The 16,001-nt window shown below is 42.7% G+C and overlaps 1 protein-coding gene across 1 annotated transcript in view; it reads left to right on the forward strand.

Moving 5' to 3' along the window:
- The window catches only part of ADCY8 (adenylate cyclase 8), a 187,671-nt gene that overhangs the window by 154,145 nt on the left and 17,525 nt on the right, over positions 1-16,001 (forward strand). The window contains exons 11-13 of the mRNA XM_065398532.1: positions 1,976-2,065; positions 3,775-3,947; positions 10,024-10,105. Of these exons, the coding sequence (XP_065254604.1) occupies positions 1,976-2,065; positions 3,775-3,947; positions 10,024-10,105 (345 nt within the window). The remainder of the gene's footprint in view (positions 1-1,975; positions 2,066-3,774; positions 3,948-10,023; positions 10,106-16,001) is intronic.

The raw sequence follows: 16,001 nt of genomic DNA on the forward strand, positions 1-16,001 counted from the left end.
CATAGATCATTCCATCTTTGCAGCCAAATGCATCTGCTAAGTTCACAGCACCAGTTAAAAAGGGCACGAATCATTGAATTAAAAAAAATAATTAAATTCTTTCTAACAAAAAAGATTTGGGTTTTGCTTCAAGCTTTCATCAGAAGGTCAAGTGGGTTTTATGTTTCTCCAAATTGGTTCACCCATACCTAGGGGAATATTCAGATACCACCTCTAAGCCTGCACATTTTTAACTAGATATCGAAAGTGGTTCTCATGGACTCTATAGTGCAAACAGAGATATTCTCTGACGAATGCCATATGAACTTATATGACATAAACTATTAATTGTCACTGAGGATTGCACAAATATCCTAGAGGATGGTACTGCATTGCTGAGACCACCGTTATTAAAAGAACAAATAGGAGAGTTGCAAGTTGAGACGTCATTAGAATTTAATTATAGGAAATCGGACCTCATTAAACAAACTATCTAACTCTGTTTCCAGGAGTGAGAGGGGATTTAGCCTGTAAGTATTAGCCTGCTAATAAACATCCAGACTGGATTAACAGGTGTGACAAGTGACTCCTTCTGACTTCATTTTTAAGATATGAAATCATTACAGAATTTTTCTGTTTCTATATATTGCATCTCAAACTGCCATTTGGTTTAGATTTTAGCTGATTTATATATGTTAATTAAAATACTCTATTTAAAACATCTATTGAGTTTATATCAGATAAATCTATTTCCAGTACAACATTCTAATTTCCCCTCATCACTCCCGGAATCTTAGGATCAAATTCTGTTTTTTGAATGCACAAGCCAAACTTCCAGTGAAGCTATGGGAATTTGGCCCATATCTGCTAGGACAACACTCTCATTTTTAGTGCAATGTGTATGCCGTCAAAATGGTGCATAACTTTTATGTGTGCAAAAATATCTATCTATGCATGTAAAGTGGGTATGTTTAATTAATCTACTCTTAATCTAATTAATCTAATCTTGTGAAATGAGTTTGGTCTTTATATGCCAATAGACAGTTGCACACAGACTTCCTAGACATCTTCCTACCCATTCAGCCTTGGGATTCTCTGCTGAGGCTGCTAGCAAGGGAGCCAGTTGTGGTCAGGGCCGGCTCCAGGCACCAGCCGACCAAGCACGTGCTTGGGGTGGCACCTTAGAAGGGGGGGCCAATGTTGGGGTGGCGGGGGGCACTCACGGTGTTTGTTTGTTTGGTTTATTGTTCGGCGGGGCGGCGCTCGAGGGTTTTTTGTTTGTTTGTTTGTTTGTTTTGGCCGGGCAGCGCCGGTGACGCGGCGCTGGGGGGGGGAAACGGGGGCTTCGGCGGCGCGGCCCAGCGCTCGGGGGGGTGGGGGTTTGGGCGGCGCAGCACTCGGGGGGCGGGGGGTTGAGCGGCCTGGCGCTCCGGCGGTTTGGTCGGCCCAGCGCGGCGCTCGGGGCGGGGGTTTGGCCGGCGCGGCGCTCTGGGGAGGGGCGGGGGTTTGGCCGGCCCGGCGAGGTGCTCTGGGGGTTTGGTCGGCCCAGCCCGGCGAGACGCTCGGGGGGCGGGGGTTTGAGTGGCCCGACCCGGCCCGGTGCTCGGGCAGGGGTTTGGAAGGCCCGGCCCGGCGCTCGGGGGGGGGGGGGGTTGGCCGGCCCGGCAAAGCGCTCCGGGGGTTTGGGCGGCACGGTGCTCAGGGGGCAGGGGTTTGGCCGGCCCGGCGAGGCGCTCCGGGGGTTTCAGCAGCACGGCAAGGCGCTGGGGGGGTGTTACGGCGGGGCGGCGCTCTTTTTTGCCTGGGGCGGCAAAAAAGTTAGAGCCGGCCCTGGTTGTGGTGGTGGTGTGTTTTGTGATGTGGACACCTGGAAACCAAAGAGTTCCCTGCTCTATGTCCACCTAACTCAATGGGGGGTTTTGGTCATCAGGGAACAGTATAGTGGGTAACTTCAGTTTAAATACATCCCTAACTTGTTGTTTTTTTTAATCCACAGCTATGGTGTGATTTTGACAAACAAATACCCTTTAAGAATCAGACTTTCAATTCCTCTGAATCTTTTACAGATATCTGCTCCTATCCTGAGGTATTTCTGAGTTTATATTTAAACTTGTTGAGATCTTAGTGTTTATCAACATGCTGGTAGAAAACCCAATGGAAAGTTACAACCAACCTGATGCTCTTGTAGGACATTACAACCAGTTTTTGCCCTCTATTATTGATACAGTGGTTCCTGAATGCCCCTCCCTTTGCATTGTTCTCACAGATCACTTCCATAGGCAGGTGAACTTTGGCAGACATATGCAGTGTTAGGAGACTAGGGTGGCTATGACAAAATAACATTTTGAAGTCCTATGCTATGGCGAAGGCCAAAGAAGAGTTGGTTTTGCAATCGGCACACCTGTGAGGCCTGTTTGCTCGCTCATATCCCTATTGAGCCAAGCGCTTATGCACATCCTTATGTTCCATTCAAGGTAATGAGAATAAAGGAGATGCCTGAGTGATTGGCTAAACCTGGATCTTAGACAGTGAGAATGAGACACTTGTTGTTGGCTCAAACTCCTGTTTGAGTTGACTTTTGTCAATGTTTCATTGTTGTTTGCATTATAGACTTTTAAATAATTGTAAATGCACCCAGAGATTATTCCTGGGTTCAATAAAACACAAAAATAAATGTAAGTCAGAGGAGGTCAATGGAGTGTGCTAATAAATTGTACACACCAAAAAAGAACTTCAGTGACTCAACTGCCACAGCTTTCTTTCCAATCTGTGCCTTTGAAGCAGATGGATTCTTCCTTCCATTGGGAGCAAACACATCAGCAGAACTGAACCGGTTGGCTGTAGATAAAACAAGTATGTTGCTCTAAAAGAGGCACATGGCAGTGTCATAATGTTGCCATTGGTATGCAACTAATTTCTAGGTGGCACGATGTTACTGGAGAAGAGAGGGCAAAGAGGTGGCATAAGAGAAATTACATGAAAATAACCAATTCGGCACCATTGCATAATATTCCTAAAGAGATATTTTGGAGGTTTATTGGCACTAAGATGTTCAGATTGTAAGTGTTGACGTTGCCATTTCAAATGTAAGCAGTTTGAGGCCAGGTCCATGTTTTCCTCTATGTACAACGTCAAGTGCAAGGATGGTTTGACAAAAGCGTAGTCATGAAGAAAAACGAGACGTTGAAAGTACTAGAAAATGAGAAGTGAATGAGGCTCTGGGCATCACATTGTAAGAGGGCGGTGAAATTTTGCTGGATTTGCAACACCAAAGCATCCCTTCAGGTTTGATTTTCCACTTGGACAGCATGGAGGGGGCATGTTGCAAGGTGGGGGCTCCATGATCTTGAACCACTCAGACCTGGTGTAAGAAAGGACTGCCAGGGGCAAACCTAATTTATGCCCTGAGAGACCATTTGCAAATGGGCAACTAGGTGTAATGCCCTCTCCTCTCGCCACTGTGCTCGAGAAATGCCCTTCCCAGGGTGCGGTAGCTAGCACAGGAAGTGGCAGAGCCATCTCTGCCAGATTTCTGCAAGCAGAGAGTTCTCCTGCACAGAGGGAATCCTCCTCTGACCATCTCCATACAAACTACCTGTAGTTATTTTGCACCAATTACTAACTATATATACCCCATAAATGTTTAGGCCTAAATTATCGCAGGGATGCTTCAATTTTTGGTGCCCAAATAGGACACGGGGCTGAATTTTCTAAAGTTCTGATCACAATTAGTGGACACTGAAAATTCAGGCCTTCATAAAGTTGAAACTGACCACTCATGCTCTCTGTTTTCAGTATTTTGTCTTTACCGGTGTCCTGGCAATGGTGACCTGTGCAGTGTTTCTTCGTCTCAACTCTGTTCTGAAGTTGGCAGTGCTTCTCATTATGATCGCAATCTATTCTCTGCTGACTGAGACCGTTTATGCCTCCCTCTTCCTGCAATACGACAACTTTCATCACAATGGAGAGTAAGTGATAGCAGTTACATTGTTGTTATACTTTTTATGGGCCGGGTTTTGCCACCTTTCCTCACAATGAGTAGTGCCATGCTCCAAAAGGGACTCCTAGTGTGGTAAGGTGCTACTCACCAGGCATAAGCACAGCCCTGTGTGCACTGTATCCTTGCTTTCATTTCCTGAATAATCATTAATAATTAAGGATTGGATTGTGATCTCCTTACTCATGCTGAATAGTACCTTCCACTTTTAATAGCCCCATCGGAGTCAAAGGAACAACTTCTGGAGTAATATGCTACTCAGTGTGGAAAAGAGGATCACAATCTGGCCCTGAATGAATAATAATAACACTGAGCTCTGATATGGTGCTCTTCAACCGTACATTTCAAAGCGTTTCACAACCGTTAATGAAAGAATCAATATATTCTTGGCTAAGAAACCAACAAGGCATTGAAGTTGGAGTGATAGTCTCAAGTTTATTGGAAATAGTTTCAACTGTCAATAAGTGATCCATATGTTATGGCAACTCAAATAAAAAAGAAAAAGTAAACGCCAGACATTCACCAGGAGTTATAAATAGTAATTAGCAATAAGTGTCAATTAAGAGAAAATGCAAAAATCGTAAGCATAATTTACATATACATATAAAATCTGTCTGTGCATGTAGATTGTACGTAACGTACTTCCCTCAGATAATATGGTGGAGTAGCAACACCATAGTTAAGGTTGTGCCTGACATCTAATTTTAACAGGGCTGAAAATGTTGTATTAGAAATGAGTTTTGAAAGAAGGGATTGATTTGAAATGCTGAATGTAGTTTGAACTTAGCTATAATGATTCCAGACAACACCATATGTTAAACATTTTTTGAAGTGGCTCGTGTTTTCTTCAGAACCCTTTTTAAAATGTACTAAAGCTGCTTTAGGTATGATGTTAATGTGATCCTTTGCTATCAGTACTTTGGATGCTTGTTAGATAAAAGCCGCAGCATTTTTTGTATGACTACTTTTTAAGGTTCAAAGAGTTAACGTTTAGGGCATCCACAAGACTAATTAACAATGTTAGAGGCATAAGAACTGTGATGTCACAATGACTGAGGGTTTCAGATGACACAGTGTGTCAGACTTACTTGTTACTATGGCACTAGAGGTCTTCAGAAAATGCAATGGTAATCCACATTAACACAGTATGCGTGTTTGCTGTACTCTAGTGGCCAGGCCACTTATAGAGGTTTATGCTATTGCCTGTGAGTTAATGGAGCTGGTCCTTTAGGCCCCTGCAGTAGGCATGCGTGCTTTTAGATTCAGAGTTCAATCCCTGAGGGCCAGGGCAGTCATTACGTGAGGTGGCTCATGCAGGGGTTGTGGACTGTGTACAGTATTCTCAACATGAGCTTCCCAGGACAGATGGAATGTGTTAATCACACAAACACAAGTGTGACTTTATAGCCCCCTTGAGTGGTTAGATCATGTGTAATAATACCCATAAGTCAGATCATCTGCAAGGACTGAACTTGGGAACTAGTAGATCGAAAGCCTGAAGCCGCTGCTGCTTGAGCTAAATGGACTATATCCATTAGCTCACATGTAGGAGCAGACTTGTGAGCCTCTACAGAGCCCTTCAGGGTGAGGCTTTCTCTTGCTGTGCAGTTATTTTGTTTGGGGCTTGTAGGAGCTACTATAATATAAATAATACTGATAATAAGCTACAAGCACCAAATGTCATGGTGATATATTTAAGCATGATCTTCTTTCTCTGAGCTACCTGCTGCTGATGGCTAATTTACTCAGTCAGTTACCTTTCATTCATGCCATGTGTTGCTATTTTCTGTCCTGTGCCAGGAATATAATGGCATGTCATTAAACATTAAGGGACAAAAGGGCCTTAGAAACACAAAAAATTTACCCCGAGTCGTCTCATTTCTAGACAAGTCAGTACCTCTTTGCTGCAGGAAACATCTCATTAACTAGCAATATGTGCAATATGTGTAAGAAGATGCACGAATAGAACAAGGCAGGCTTAATATAGGTCTCATAAATGAAAAAAATAAAGCTGTAGCTGTTTTGGTGTGTAGATCCTTCCCATTTCAAATCTCAAATGAGTGGTATTGTGATTCTCTAATATTCTGTGCAACTCTCTGGCCATATGAACCGCCTGTAGTATATGTGTGTGCTCATACGCACCAAGAGCTAAAATATTTCCTTTGAACCATGCCCATGTAGCCCAAGTTTGGCCCTGAGGGGAAGGAAAACTCTCCTCAAAGTACTCCACAACTGCTACTGTAACTTTAAAGCTGCCAAAGCCTCCATTCTTGCTCTGTCCTTGCCCCATGGGGACAAAAACAGGTGGATTTGCAGTCTCCCCACTGGCCCTTCCTCAGCCAGCCCTCCAAGACACCAGGGATGTGCACCTCCTACTCCTGAGAGAATTCTGTGCCAAAAAAATTAAAAATTCTGCACACAATATTTTAAAATTCTGCAAATTTTATTTGTCAATAAATAAATGAGAAGGCTCCAGCATGGCAGTGAGGAGCACAGGTGACTGGCTTCACAGAGGTGGGAGATCCCCCTGCAGTCCCTCCGCCCCAGGACACGGACTTGGCCATGAGGCTGCACTCAATCCTGACACAGTGCAAGGGCTGGGCCTGCCCCAGAGATCCGTGTCCCAGGGAGGGAGAAGGGATCTCCCACCTCTGTGCAGCCAATTTTGCAGAATTTCTAATTTTTTTGGCACAGAATTTTCTCAGGAATAGGACTTCCAAATCCCCACATTTGAACCATCTCTAAAAATTACCTACTGTAGTCTTTGATACCCAACATTAATGTGTAGATGAAACAGCTGAATTCCCATCGATTACCATTGAGCCATCATTTCACCCTTATCGCTGGGTCTTTCAGGGCTAGAAGGAAGTGTTGTATATCTCACTGGAAAGCTTATTCCACTGCTTCTGGGGCCCTGCTTCCCAAAAGAAATGCAGCTTAATTGCAAGGGGTGCTTCTTGGGGTTCCTATGTATTTGAGGGTAGGTGTACACTTAAAACACTACAGCGGCCCAGCTGGGCCACTGTAGCACTTCAGTGAAAATGCTGCTATCCCGACGGGAGAGTTTATCCCATCAGCGGAGTTAATCCACCCCCACGAGAGGCAGTAGATATGTCAACAGGAGAAGCACTCCTGTCAACATAGCGTTGTCTATTCCGGGGGGTAGGTCAGTATAACTGCATCGCTCACGGATGTGGATTTTTCACACCCCTGAGCGACATAGTTATACCGATGTACGTTTATAGTGTAGACCTGGCCTAAGTGCCACTTGAGCACTCATAAAGTGATAGAATTGCCAGCGATGATGCACATTTTTGACTAGTCCTGGGCCAAATCCAGAGAATTCCACATTTTAATTTTTCTTCAGATATCAGAGAAAATAGTGTTCTCTGTGTTTTCAGAGAAAATAGTCATATATCCAAATCAATTTAGCACAGATGTACTTGCACTACAAAGATATTTATCAGCTTACATTACCCTCAGCTACAGTGACATGTACTGTGTGCCCGTTGGTTTATTGTTATGTATTAGAGAATTGTCTTTGTTCATAGCCAGTCTTGGATTGTTAGGGAAAAAATCTAGTAGAAAAATATGTACAAATGCTATTGTTAATATAAATCATCTGATACTTAAAAAAGAGGTCAGGTTGATTGGGACTTAACAGTGAGTGTTACTATTAGAAACCAGTTTTCCTGACAATCTTGAGGCACCATGAATGACAGTGAGAAGATACCAATTGTTACAGGGCAGTGGTTGCTAAAAGGCATATTTAAGGAGATGCTTACTCTTACAAAAAGGCAGTATATTCTAAACATATTAAAAATATACTAGTTTTCCATCAAGAAATATTATCAGATGGATTTTCATGGGATGACTTCAGTTTGTTGATAATATGAGTTTTGGGCCAAACTGATGAATAGTATGTTGAGGTTAAAAAAATAAACCTATTATATTGAACCATGTAACCATTGTTTTATAACACTGTGACACAAGAGAAAGAGTGATCTAGGTACCTGTTGCAATTCTAAAATTACCATAGAATAGACTGACAGGCAGGTAGATAGATATGATTAAGTTATCGGTTATCAACAAAATATCCAACAATTTTAGCTCTCTTTTCTATTTAGAAATCATTTCCAAACACAGCTGATTTTTGCAAATCTAGTTGTAATTGCTCAATTGGAGCAAAATGTGTTTGTATAAGTTATGAGTTGCTCATAAACTGTTCATTTTATCCATCCTGCTATTTGTTATTCATGGTTTCTGATTGTTCATCTTAGTCAAACGATATTGTTTCCAGTCTCGACAGGAGGATTTAAAACATCAGGAGAATAAGAAATTATTAATGGGGTCTGCTTTTATTCATACACAAATACCTTTCTTCACTTTGTAACTGTGACATTTCCCAGATATTTGGGTGAACAAAGCCTATTTATGTGAATATTCATCGATAGTGATTAAAGAGGGCCTCAGCATAATCTAACCAAACAGCCACTTGGAATTCAAATGAGAGGTACGAATAAATTATCTGACTTGCCCCAGATGTCTGGAAATCACTTGCAAAGCCAGGAATAGAACCCAGTAGTCCTGACTTTGTCTTCTACTCAAATCACTCTCTCAGCTGGATCTAGTAAACAATGTTTTTGCAGTATTTCACCAAGTCAGGTCAGGAGAATCATTAGAAGTAGAAGACAAAGTCCAAACTACTGGGTTCTATTCCAGGCTTCGCAAGTGACTTCCAGACACGTAGGGCAAGTCACATAATTTATTTGTGCCTCTCCTTACCCAGCTGTAGAATGGACAGAATACTGATCTACCTCAAAAGGGTGTTGGGAGGCTTTGTCGATGTGTGTAAAATGTTTTGAAGTCCTTGAATGAAAGGTGCTAGGCACATGCAAAATATTGTAACGGCTGAAGTTAGGATTGTAGGTCATAATCCCAGACATAGGGTCAGATTCTCTCCACTCTTCCAGACCCTTTGCACTGCTCCACCAGCAAAAAGATGCTGGTTGTATCTGGCCAGCTGAGAATTCCTTCATTGAAAGGAGGTTTTAGGGCTGGTCTTCACTACCCGCCCGGATCGGCGGTAGAAAATCGATCTCTCGGGGATCGATTTATCGCGTCTCGTCAGGACACGATAATCGATCCCCGAATCGACACGCGTACTCCACCAGCCCAGGTAGGAGTAAGCACTGTCGACGGGGGAGCCGCGGTGGTCGATTTGCTGCCGTCCTCACAGCTGGGTAAGTCGGATCAGATACGTCGAATTCAGCTACGCTATTCCCGTAGCTGAATTTGCGTATCTGAAATCGATCCCCCCCCCCCCCCCGTAGTGTAGACGTAGCCTCAGCTGGCCTAAAGCCAGCATAGCCAGTTCCTACCCTGTGTACTGTCCCCTGGTCCTGGCACAGAGGGCATGCTGGGAGCCAAAGGAGGTTTCTAGGGATGCAGCAGGAGTGTACTGTGCTCGCCCCAGCTTGTGTAATGGACCCTTTGGGGCCACTAAGCTGCTCTAAACTCCAGCAGGACCAGGGCAAAGCAAACTAGAGACTCATGTAGCCATAACACACTCTGTGATAGGCCCCCTTCTTCATTGCCAAGTGGGTTTTGGTGCTGCAGATCATCCTGGCCCATAGCTCTGAAGCCTGGATTGGGAGAGGACTGCAGTGTGCATACCTCATTTAAGGATATATTTAATCATGTCAATTCTGTTCATTGCATACCGCTGCCACTGGGATCACAACCACAAAGAGAGTGACTGATGCATGGCTTCTCTGTCACGGTTGGAAGGGAAGGATTAGCATCTCCTGATTGCTATTGGAGGCCTCGCTTTAATCATTCAACACATTGGTTATTAGACAGTGAACATTTTAATTACGGTCTTGTGCTGATGAATTAATTATTATTGGTTATATTTTTAGATGCCAAGGTTTTTCACAACAAACTGTAGAAACGCACGTAGGTTACCAAATTAAAGCCCTCCCTGATTAAAATAAAACACTGACCGATCAATAATAATGTTTTTCTTTGGGTTTTTTTCTTTCCAGAACCGATTTCCTGGGCACAAAGGAGGCGTCCTTGCTACTGATGGCAATGTTCCTCTTAGCCGTATTTTATCATGGTCAACAGGTAAAGCAAACATTTACTGTAACTGCTCACTTTACAAACTAGAATTGCAGGATGCAGCAATAATTACTTTCAAAATACCAGCTGCCATTTGAAGCAAATATTTTTATCCACTTGAGTATATGACCTTTAATAATGTAATGTCAAATAAGCCATAGAAAAGACTGATTAAAGAAGGCTCACATCCAACCCGGTGCAGTTTTAGTGATTCTTAAGAGCAGCATGCACTAGTACATTCAATGCTATGCATGCACTGCATAATGGAGAGAGGCCAAATGTGCAATCGTCTGTGTATCTTGGGTACTTATATGGCTCCCGTAGCCATAGTATTGAAGTGTCTCATCATCTTTGATGTATTCATCCTCATCACACCCCTGTGAGACAGGGAAGTGCCGTTAGCCTCAATTTACAGATAGGAAAGGGAGCCATAGAGAGGCCAAGTAACTGGGACTTGAGTGCAGAACTCCCACATCCCAGGTGAGTGCCCTAACCACTGGGCCAGACTTCCTACCTAGGATGCCTCTGAAATTGAGAGTTATGGTTAAGGTGGGACCAGGATCTGAACCCATCTGTGCTTCTAGATTTGTAAACATAAAACCTCATTGAAGTTGTTGCAAAACCAATCCAGGGTGGTGTCAGTCTCTAATGAAGCCTAAATGCCTCAGGTTTATACAGTAGGAATGTTAAGATCTAACCCTTGGCAGTCCTAGACCAGTGGGGGGAAACCCCCTTTGGCTTGTTATATACCTATCTCATAGAACTGGAACAGACCCTGAGAGGTCATTGAGTCCAGCCCCCTGCCTTCACTAGCAGGACCAAGTACTGATTTTTGCCCTGATCCTTAAGTGCCCCCCCCAGATTTGAACTCACAACCCTGGGTTTAGTAGGCCAATACTCAAACCACTGAGCTATCCCTCCCCTCATCAGCTGAAGTTTTTTTCTGAGTAATCACTGAAGGATCAAGCCCTTAGAACACCCCAAGTCGTGCAAGGTTAACTTGTGGCCTCGAGCCAGAGTGCTGCATTCGAGCAATGTGAAGGAACAGCACTCCCGGGGAGGGAGGGTGGCATTTGGAGTCATTCTGCTTCAGGAAGATGCAATGCCTCCTGGAGCTCCCTGGTTGGGCTGGTGGGGGGAAGGGTAATTTGCTACAGCCCTTTAGGGGATGCAGCATACTCCCCTCTGCCGTCTGGGAGGAGAGGAGAGCATGGGGAAGGCATGGCTCTGTATGTTCTTAATCTCTTTCCAGGGAGTTGTTCCTAGGGACAAACCACTTGGCAGCAGCACTTGTGCTCTCACAAATGCAGGGCCTGTGATTCAGACCAGCCCTTACACAGACTAGGATTTGGACAATAACGTAGAGTTACTTTCACTGACTACACTAAGGTGTAAATTTGGCCCTGACTTGCACCTTATTGCAACAAGCGAATGGATTGCACATTGTAAATCAGGGCAGAACATGGCCCTAGATGTTTTTAAATCACTTCTTATTTCTGGAGATCTTGACGTTTATTCATAGAAAAAGTAGCATGTGATCATGTAATTAAATACAGTATCATAATGTATGTGCACAAGAGGGCCGAATTAAGGTTGCATGGGAAATGCTCATGTTGGCATTTCCTAACTTTTAAAGTGTTTGAGTTTGCAACCTTAATGTTCTTTCAGTATAGTTTGTTTTCATGTAATTTCCCAGTTTAAAAAAAAAACGGAAATTCCACTACATGGTATCATATTGACACCCATGTGGGGTATCAGTGGGGCTGGAACCTTTAGATCCACCACAGAGATCTCTGCCACTTGAGCTAATGGAGTAACTGATAGCATTAGTAGGTTGTCATCCTCTATGGGGACTTGCTGTAGAAGGGGATGAGAAGCACACTTTGCCAGTAGTTTAATAAATACTTACTGAGAAATGGTGGGATTTAGGAATCTTGGGTTCCATTCCAGGCTCTGTGGGGGGAGTGTTCTCTAATGGGCACAGACTCTTCTGTATATTTCCCCCAAGCTTTGACCCCTTCTGCTCCATCCTGTCCAACCTGTCCCTGTCCTAATTCACACTGCTGACACAAAGGCCACCCCCTGCCAATTTTCAAGACCCTGCTCCAAACATAGGCATGCACTAAAACTTTCAAAAATGGTTGCCCACATATTTTTTAACATTGACAAAATGTATTTTTCCCTAGCCTCATTCTCAGAAATGGATAAATGATTCTGGCTGAAATTTTCCAAAAAAACCCAAAACACCCTGATGCAGACACCTGGCATGAAAAATTTCAGTCAAAACAGCTATAGTTTGGCAAAGTTATAAGCAGCTGAAAACAGGGTCTTATAATGGGCAGCATCAGGCAACATTAATAATATGCTGCTTATAATATGCCACTGTGTCACCTTGTGTTCCTTGCTGCCTCCTAATTTCAGCTTCCACTCACCTCAGCAATATATTGAAAGCATGTAAAAGTCGAAGAAAGAGCCCAGCTCTCCAGAAATAGATATATAAAAATAAGGAAATCACTATGGAAACATGGAAATAATGGGGGTTTGCAAGAAAGGGGGTTGAAATAATTGTAAATGCTTTTGTGTTGGGTTTTTTGTTTGTTTTTCAAATTACATAGTATTGAATGGTGTGGAGTAGAAAGAACGTCTTAGAAGTGGATGAAACAGAACATTAAAAGCGCCTCTAAGAAGAACATAAAACAGATTCTCGTATTTATATATAAAATAAAAACCTTTAAAGTGTAACAAAAAGCAAAAAATCCTCAAATATGCTAAATAAAAATCACGACAGTCTGATTCTTCATGCTGCTACTCCAGTATGATGTTGCAGCAAAGACACTGATTTCAGCATGCATTGGTGTAAAACTGGAGTGATATGATAAAGGAACCAGGCTCAGAATATTTTAGGGACGGGGGGAAATGCTGGGAAGTGATTGATTTAATATGTCCAAAGGGAAGAGATGAATGTAGGAAACAAGTTCAGGAAATGAAAAGGATGTAGGATCAGGATTTTAGTAAGCCATATTGCCAAGCCATGTATTCCAAAATCATGAGATAAGCTTAAAAATTATGAGATTTTAAAAGTAGTAAATTCTGGGTTCTTTTGATTTGCCTCTGCTCTTGGAGCCTTTCAGGTTCATGTTTTCAAGCTTTTATCTGCAACCATGAGGCTAGAAACTTACTATTTTTTAAATGAAAGCTGAGATGCCAGATAATAACATGAATCCACGTGCTGGAGATTTGTGAAATGCACCACAAAGCACAAGGACTGGGAACACTTAGAGTTTAGCCCTATACAAAAGCAGCCACTTGTGCATTTAATAATGTAACTGCCCAGTGCCCAGGCTGGTTCTACTGGAGGGCGAGCAGGGAGGTCACCCTGAACACCAACTTCCAGGGGACAGCATAACCGTGTGCTGCTTGGCCTAGGGTTGTTCCTGCCAAAACCATTGTATCCAATATCCTATATTGTCCTATGTTCCATGAAACCTGTTGCATTGCAGCAGCATCTGAAATAGATGCCAGTTTTTTAAAGATAGGGATAAAGCAAACAGATTAGCAACTTTTAAGGGTAAGCATTCTGCAAATCTCCATATGAGCACTGAGTAGGAAATACAGCAGAATTTCATCCTGTAGGACATATGCTGTTCATAAGTTTAGACTGCAGGAGAAAATAATGCCTTTGGCTAAAGCTACCTACCAACAGTCTCTCATCCCTCTCCTCACTCAGCTATGGTAGAACTGGCTGAGGCATGCTGTTCTAGGAAGATTTATTAAACAGGAGATTTGTGTTAAACAAATGTGAGTGTTTTCCATTTCAGCATTGTTAGCTGTCTGCTGTTCTTTATGCAGCTTCACAAACTTCATTTCAAGTCCATCCCTAATTTTGCACACACAGGCTTTTAAGTTGCTTTTTCTAGATACAATCGAGACAGAGCAAGGCTGTCTAGTCACGGTGAGAGAATTTCCTAAAGAATCCATCTCTGGTGCAGCCAATAAGTCTGGAAAAATCAGTCATGCTAAACCCCTAATTAAAAATAGTTCCCTTAGCAATATATGGTATCAACATAAATCAAATATTTCCATACCAGGAACCTAATTTAACACGAAAACAAGCATTCTTAGCCTGAAAATTATATTCTAAAAGCATTTGACTTACAGCAATATTTTGAAATGACATGTTATACAGGAAAACTGTTCTGACATTTCAGGCAGTCCCAGTCTTGTGGCTATTCTATATTGAAGTATTTATTTCATTCAAAAATCATGTAGCCCAAATTACATAGAACTCGAACACACCTTAAAAACACATCAAAAATAGAACATCACGTACAAGTTCCCTTACAAGAGAAAAATGTTTCTAGACAAAATCCATACGGGGAAATGCTTCTGGGGCCCTAGGTCTCTGGATAGCAGCTAAAGCATCTATTAGACCTAACTTTACCTCTAACACTTAGCAGCTAAAGGGAGGCTTTAATAACTGCAGCCAGGGACCAAACAAGCCACAGCTGAATCAAGTCCCCCTGTTTCTCCACCCCAGATAGGCCTGTCAAGAGTCCTTATCAAACTGGAGCCAATTACTCTCTCTGCTTGTTTTAGTTCAGAGATGGTTGCTTTAGGCCAGATTTATTCCTTACTGTCAGTGGATTAATTTTACCCTATCTTTCCAGGTAGCTTTTCATGAGTACATGGAGCCTTCCATATATAAATATAGAGAGAGAGAGAGAGAGAGAGAGGAAATTCCAAGCCAATAATTGATTCTCACTTAAAGTACACTGCAATATGGCCAGAGTGCAAAATGTGACCAGAGCTCAGCATGCTTATCTTTTAACACAACATATGGCACTTTAAGGTGCTATGAAATACACTGAAAAGAAAGGATTTTCACTAGTCAGGGTGCTGGAAAGCTATACATTTATGACCCACAACACCGGGATAATATTTCAGTTCTGCCGAGCTCTGCATTCTGGCTGGTAGGACTGATTTGCCTAAGTAGCTATTTCTCAACCACAAAATAAACACGATTATCTCAGCTTCTCGCCGTCTCTACCTTGTTACTCCATTGGCACTACTCCTCTCCACTGAATTAAACCCAAGGGAGATTAAGTCCACATACTTGCAGTAACGAGCTTCTTGTAATTTAGTTATATTTATTTTAGAAGCTCTTCCTCTCCACCTGCTTGAGATTCATCAGTGCAGATGGAGGAGAATCCAGCATCCATCCTCAGACCCTTCAGCATCTGAATAACTCTGCATGTGGAGAGGGGCTCCATGGGAGGAGAGGTGAAAGCAGGAGAGAATTTGGGGAATGGAAAAGAATCTTAGGGGAAAGAGAGAAGAAGGAAAATTGAGGGAAGCTTTGAAATTCAATGTAATGTTAAAACTGTCTCTTGTCATTGGAGTACAGGCTAACCCTTCTGGAGACTGATCCATCTCCCATTGAGTCTTTGCACTGAACTGAGTGTGAAGTGGAAGGTCTTGCAAGTGTCGTGAGAGGGGAGAAAGCACATTTGCAAGCACTCTGTCCTTGGAATCTCTTTAATCCAGCATGTGATTATTTGCTCTTAGGGGAAGCACCCTCAAGAGATGTCCTTACTACACTCCCTCGTCCCAAAAATAAACTAAACTAGAAATACTGAGAAAACTGAGAGTTGAACTCGTTAGCACCTTGTCCTTCCACCATGCATGGTGATTATATATGCATAGAGGCTGGATGGTATCTCCACTCCTAGGGTTTGGGGCTTTTTGGCTTCCCATGCAATAGTCTATTTTCTTTACTCACTAATGAAGGTAGCCACATTTCTAGTAATCACATGGCAACACCAAAAAAACTGATTGGCAGTGATGCAGCCCTTGGAACAATCCTTTCCCATTAACACCACAGTGGGGCCATTCCATTTGTTCA

Source organism: Emys orbicularis, chromosome 2 (genome assembly GCF_028017835.1).
Source record: "Emys orbicularis isolate rEmyOrb1 chromosome 2, rEmyOrb1.hap1, whole genome shotgun sequence".
Lineage (NCBI taxonomy): Eukaryota > Metazoa > Chordata > Testudines > Emydidae > Emys > Emys orbicularis.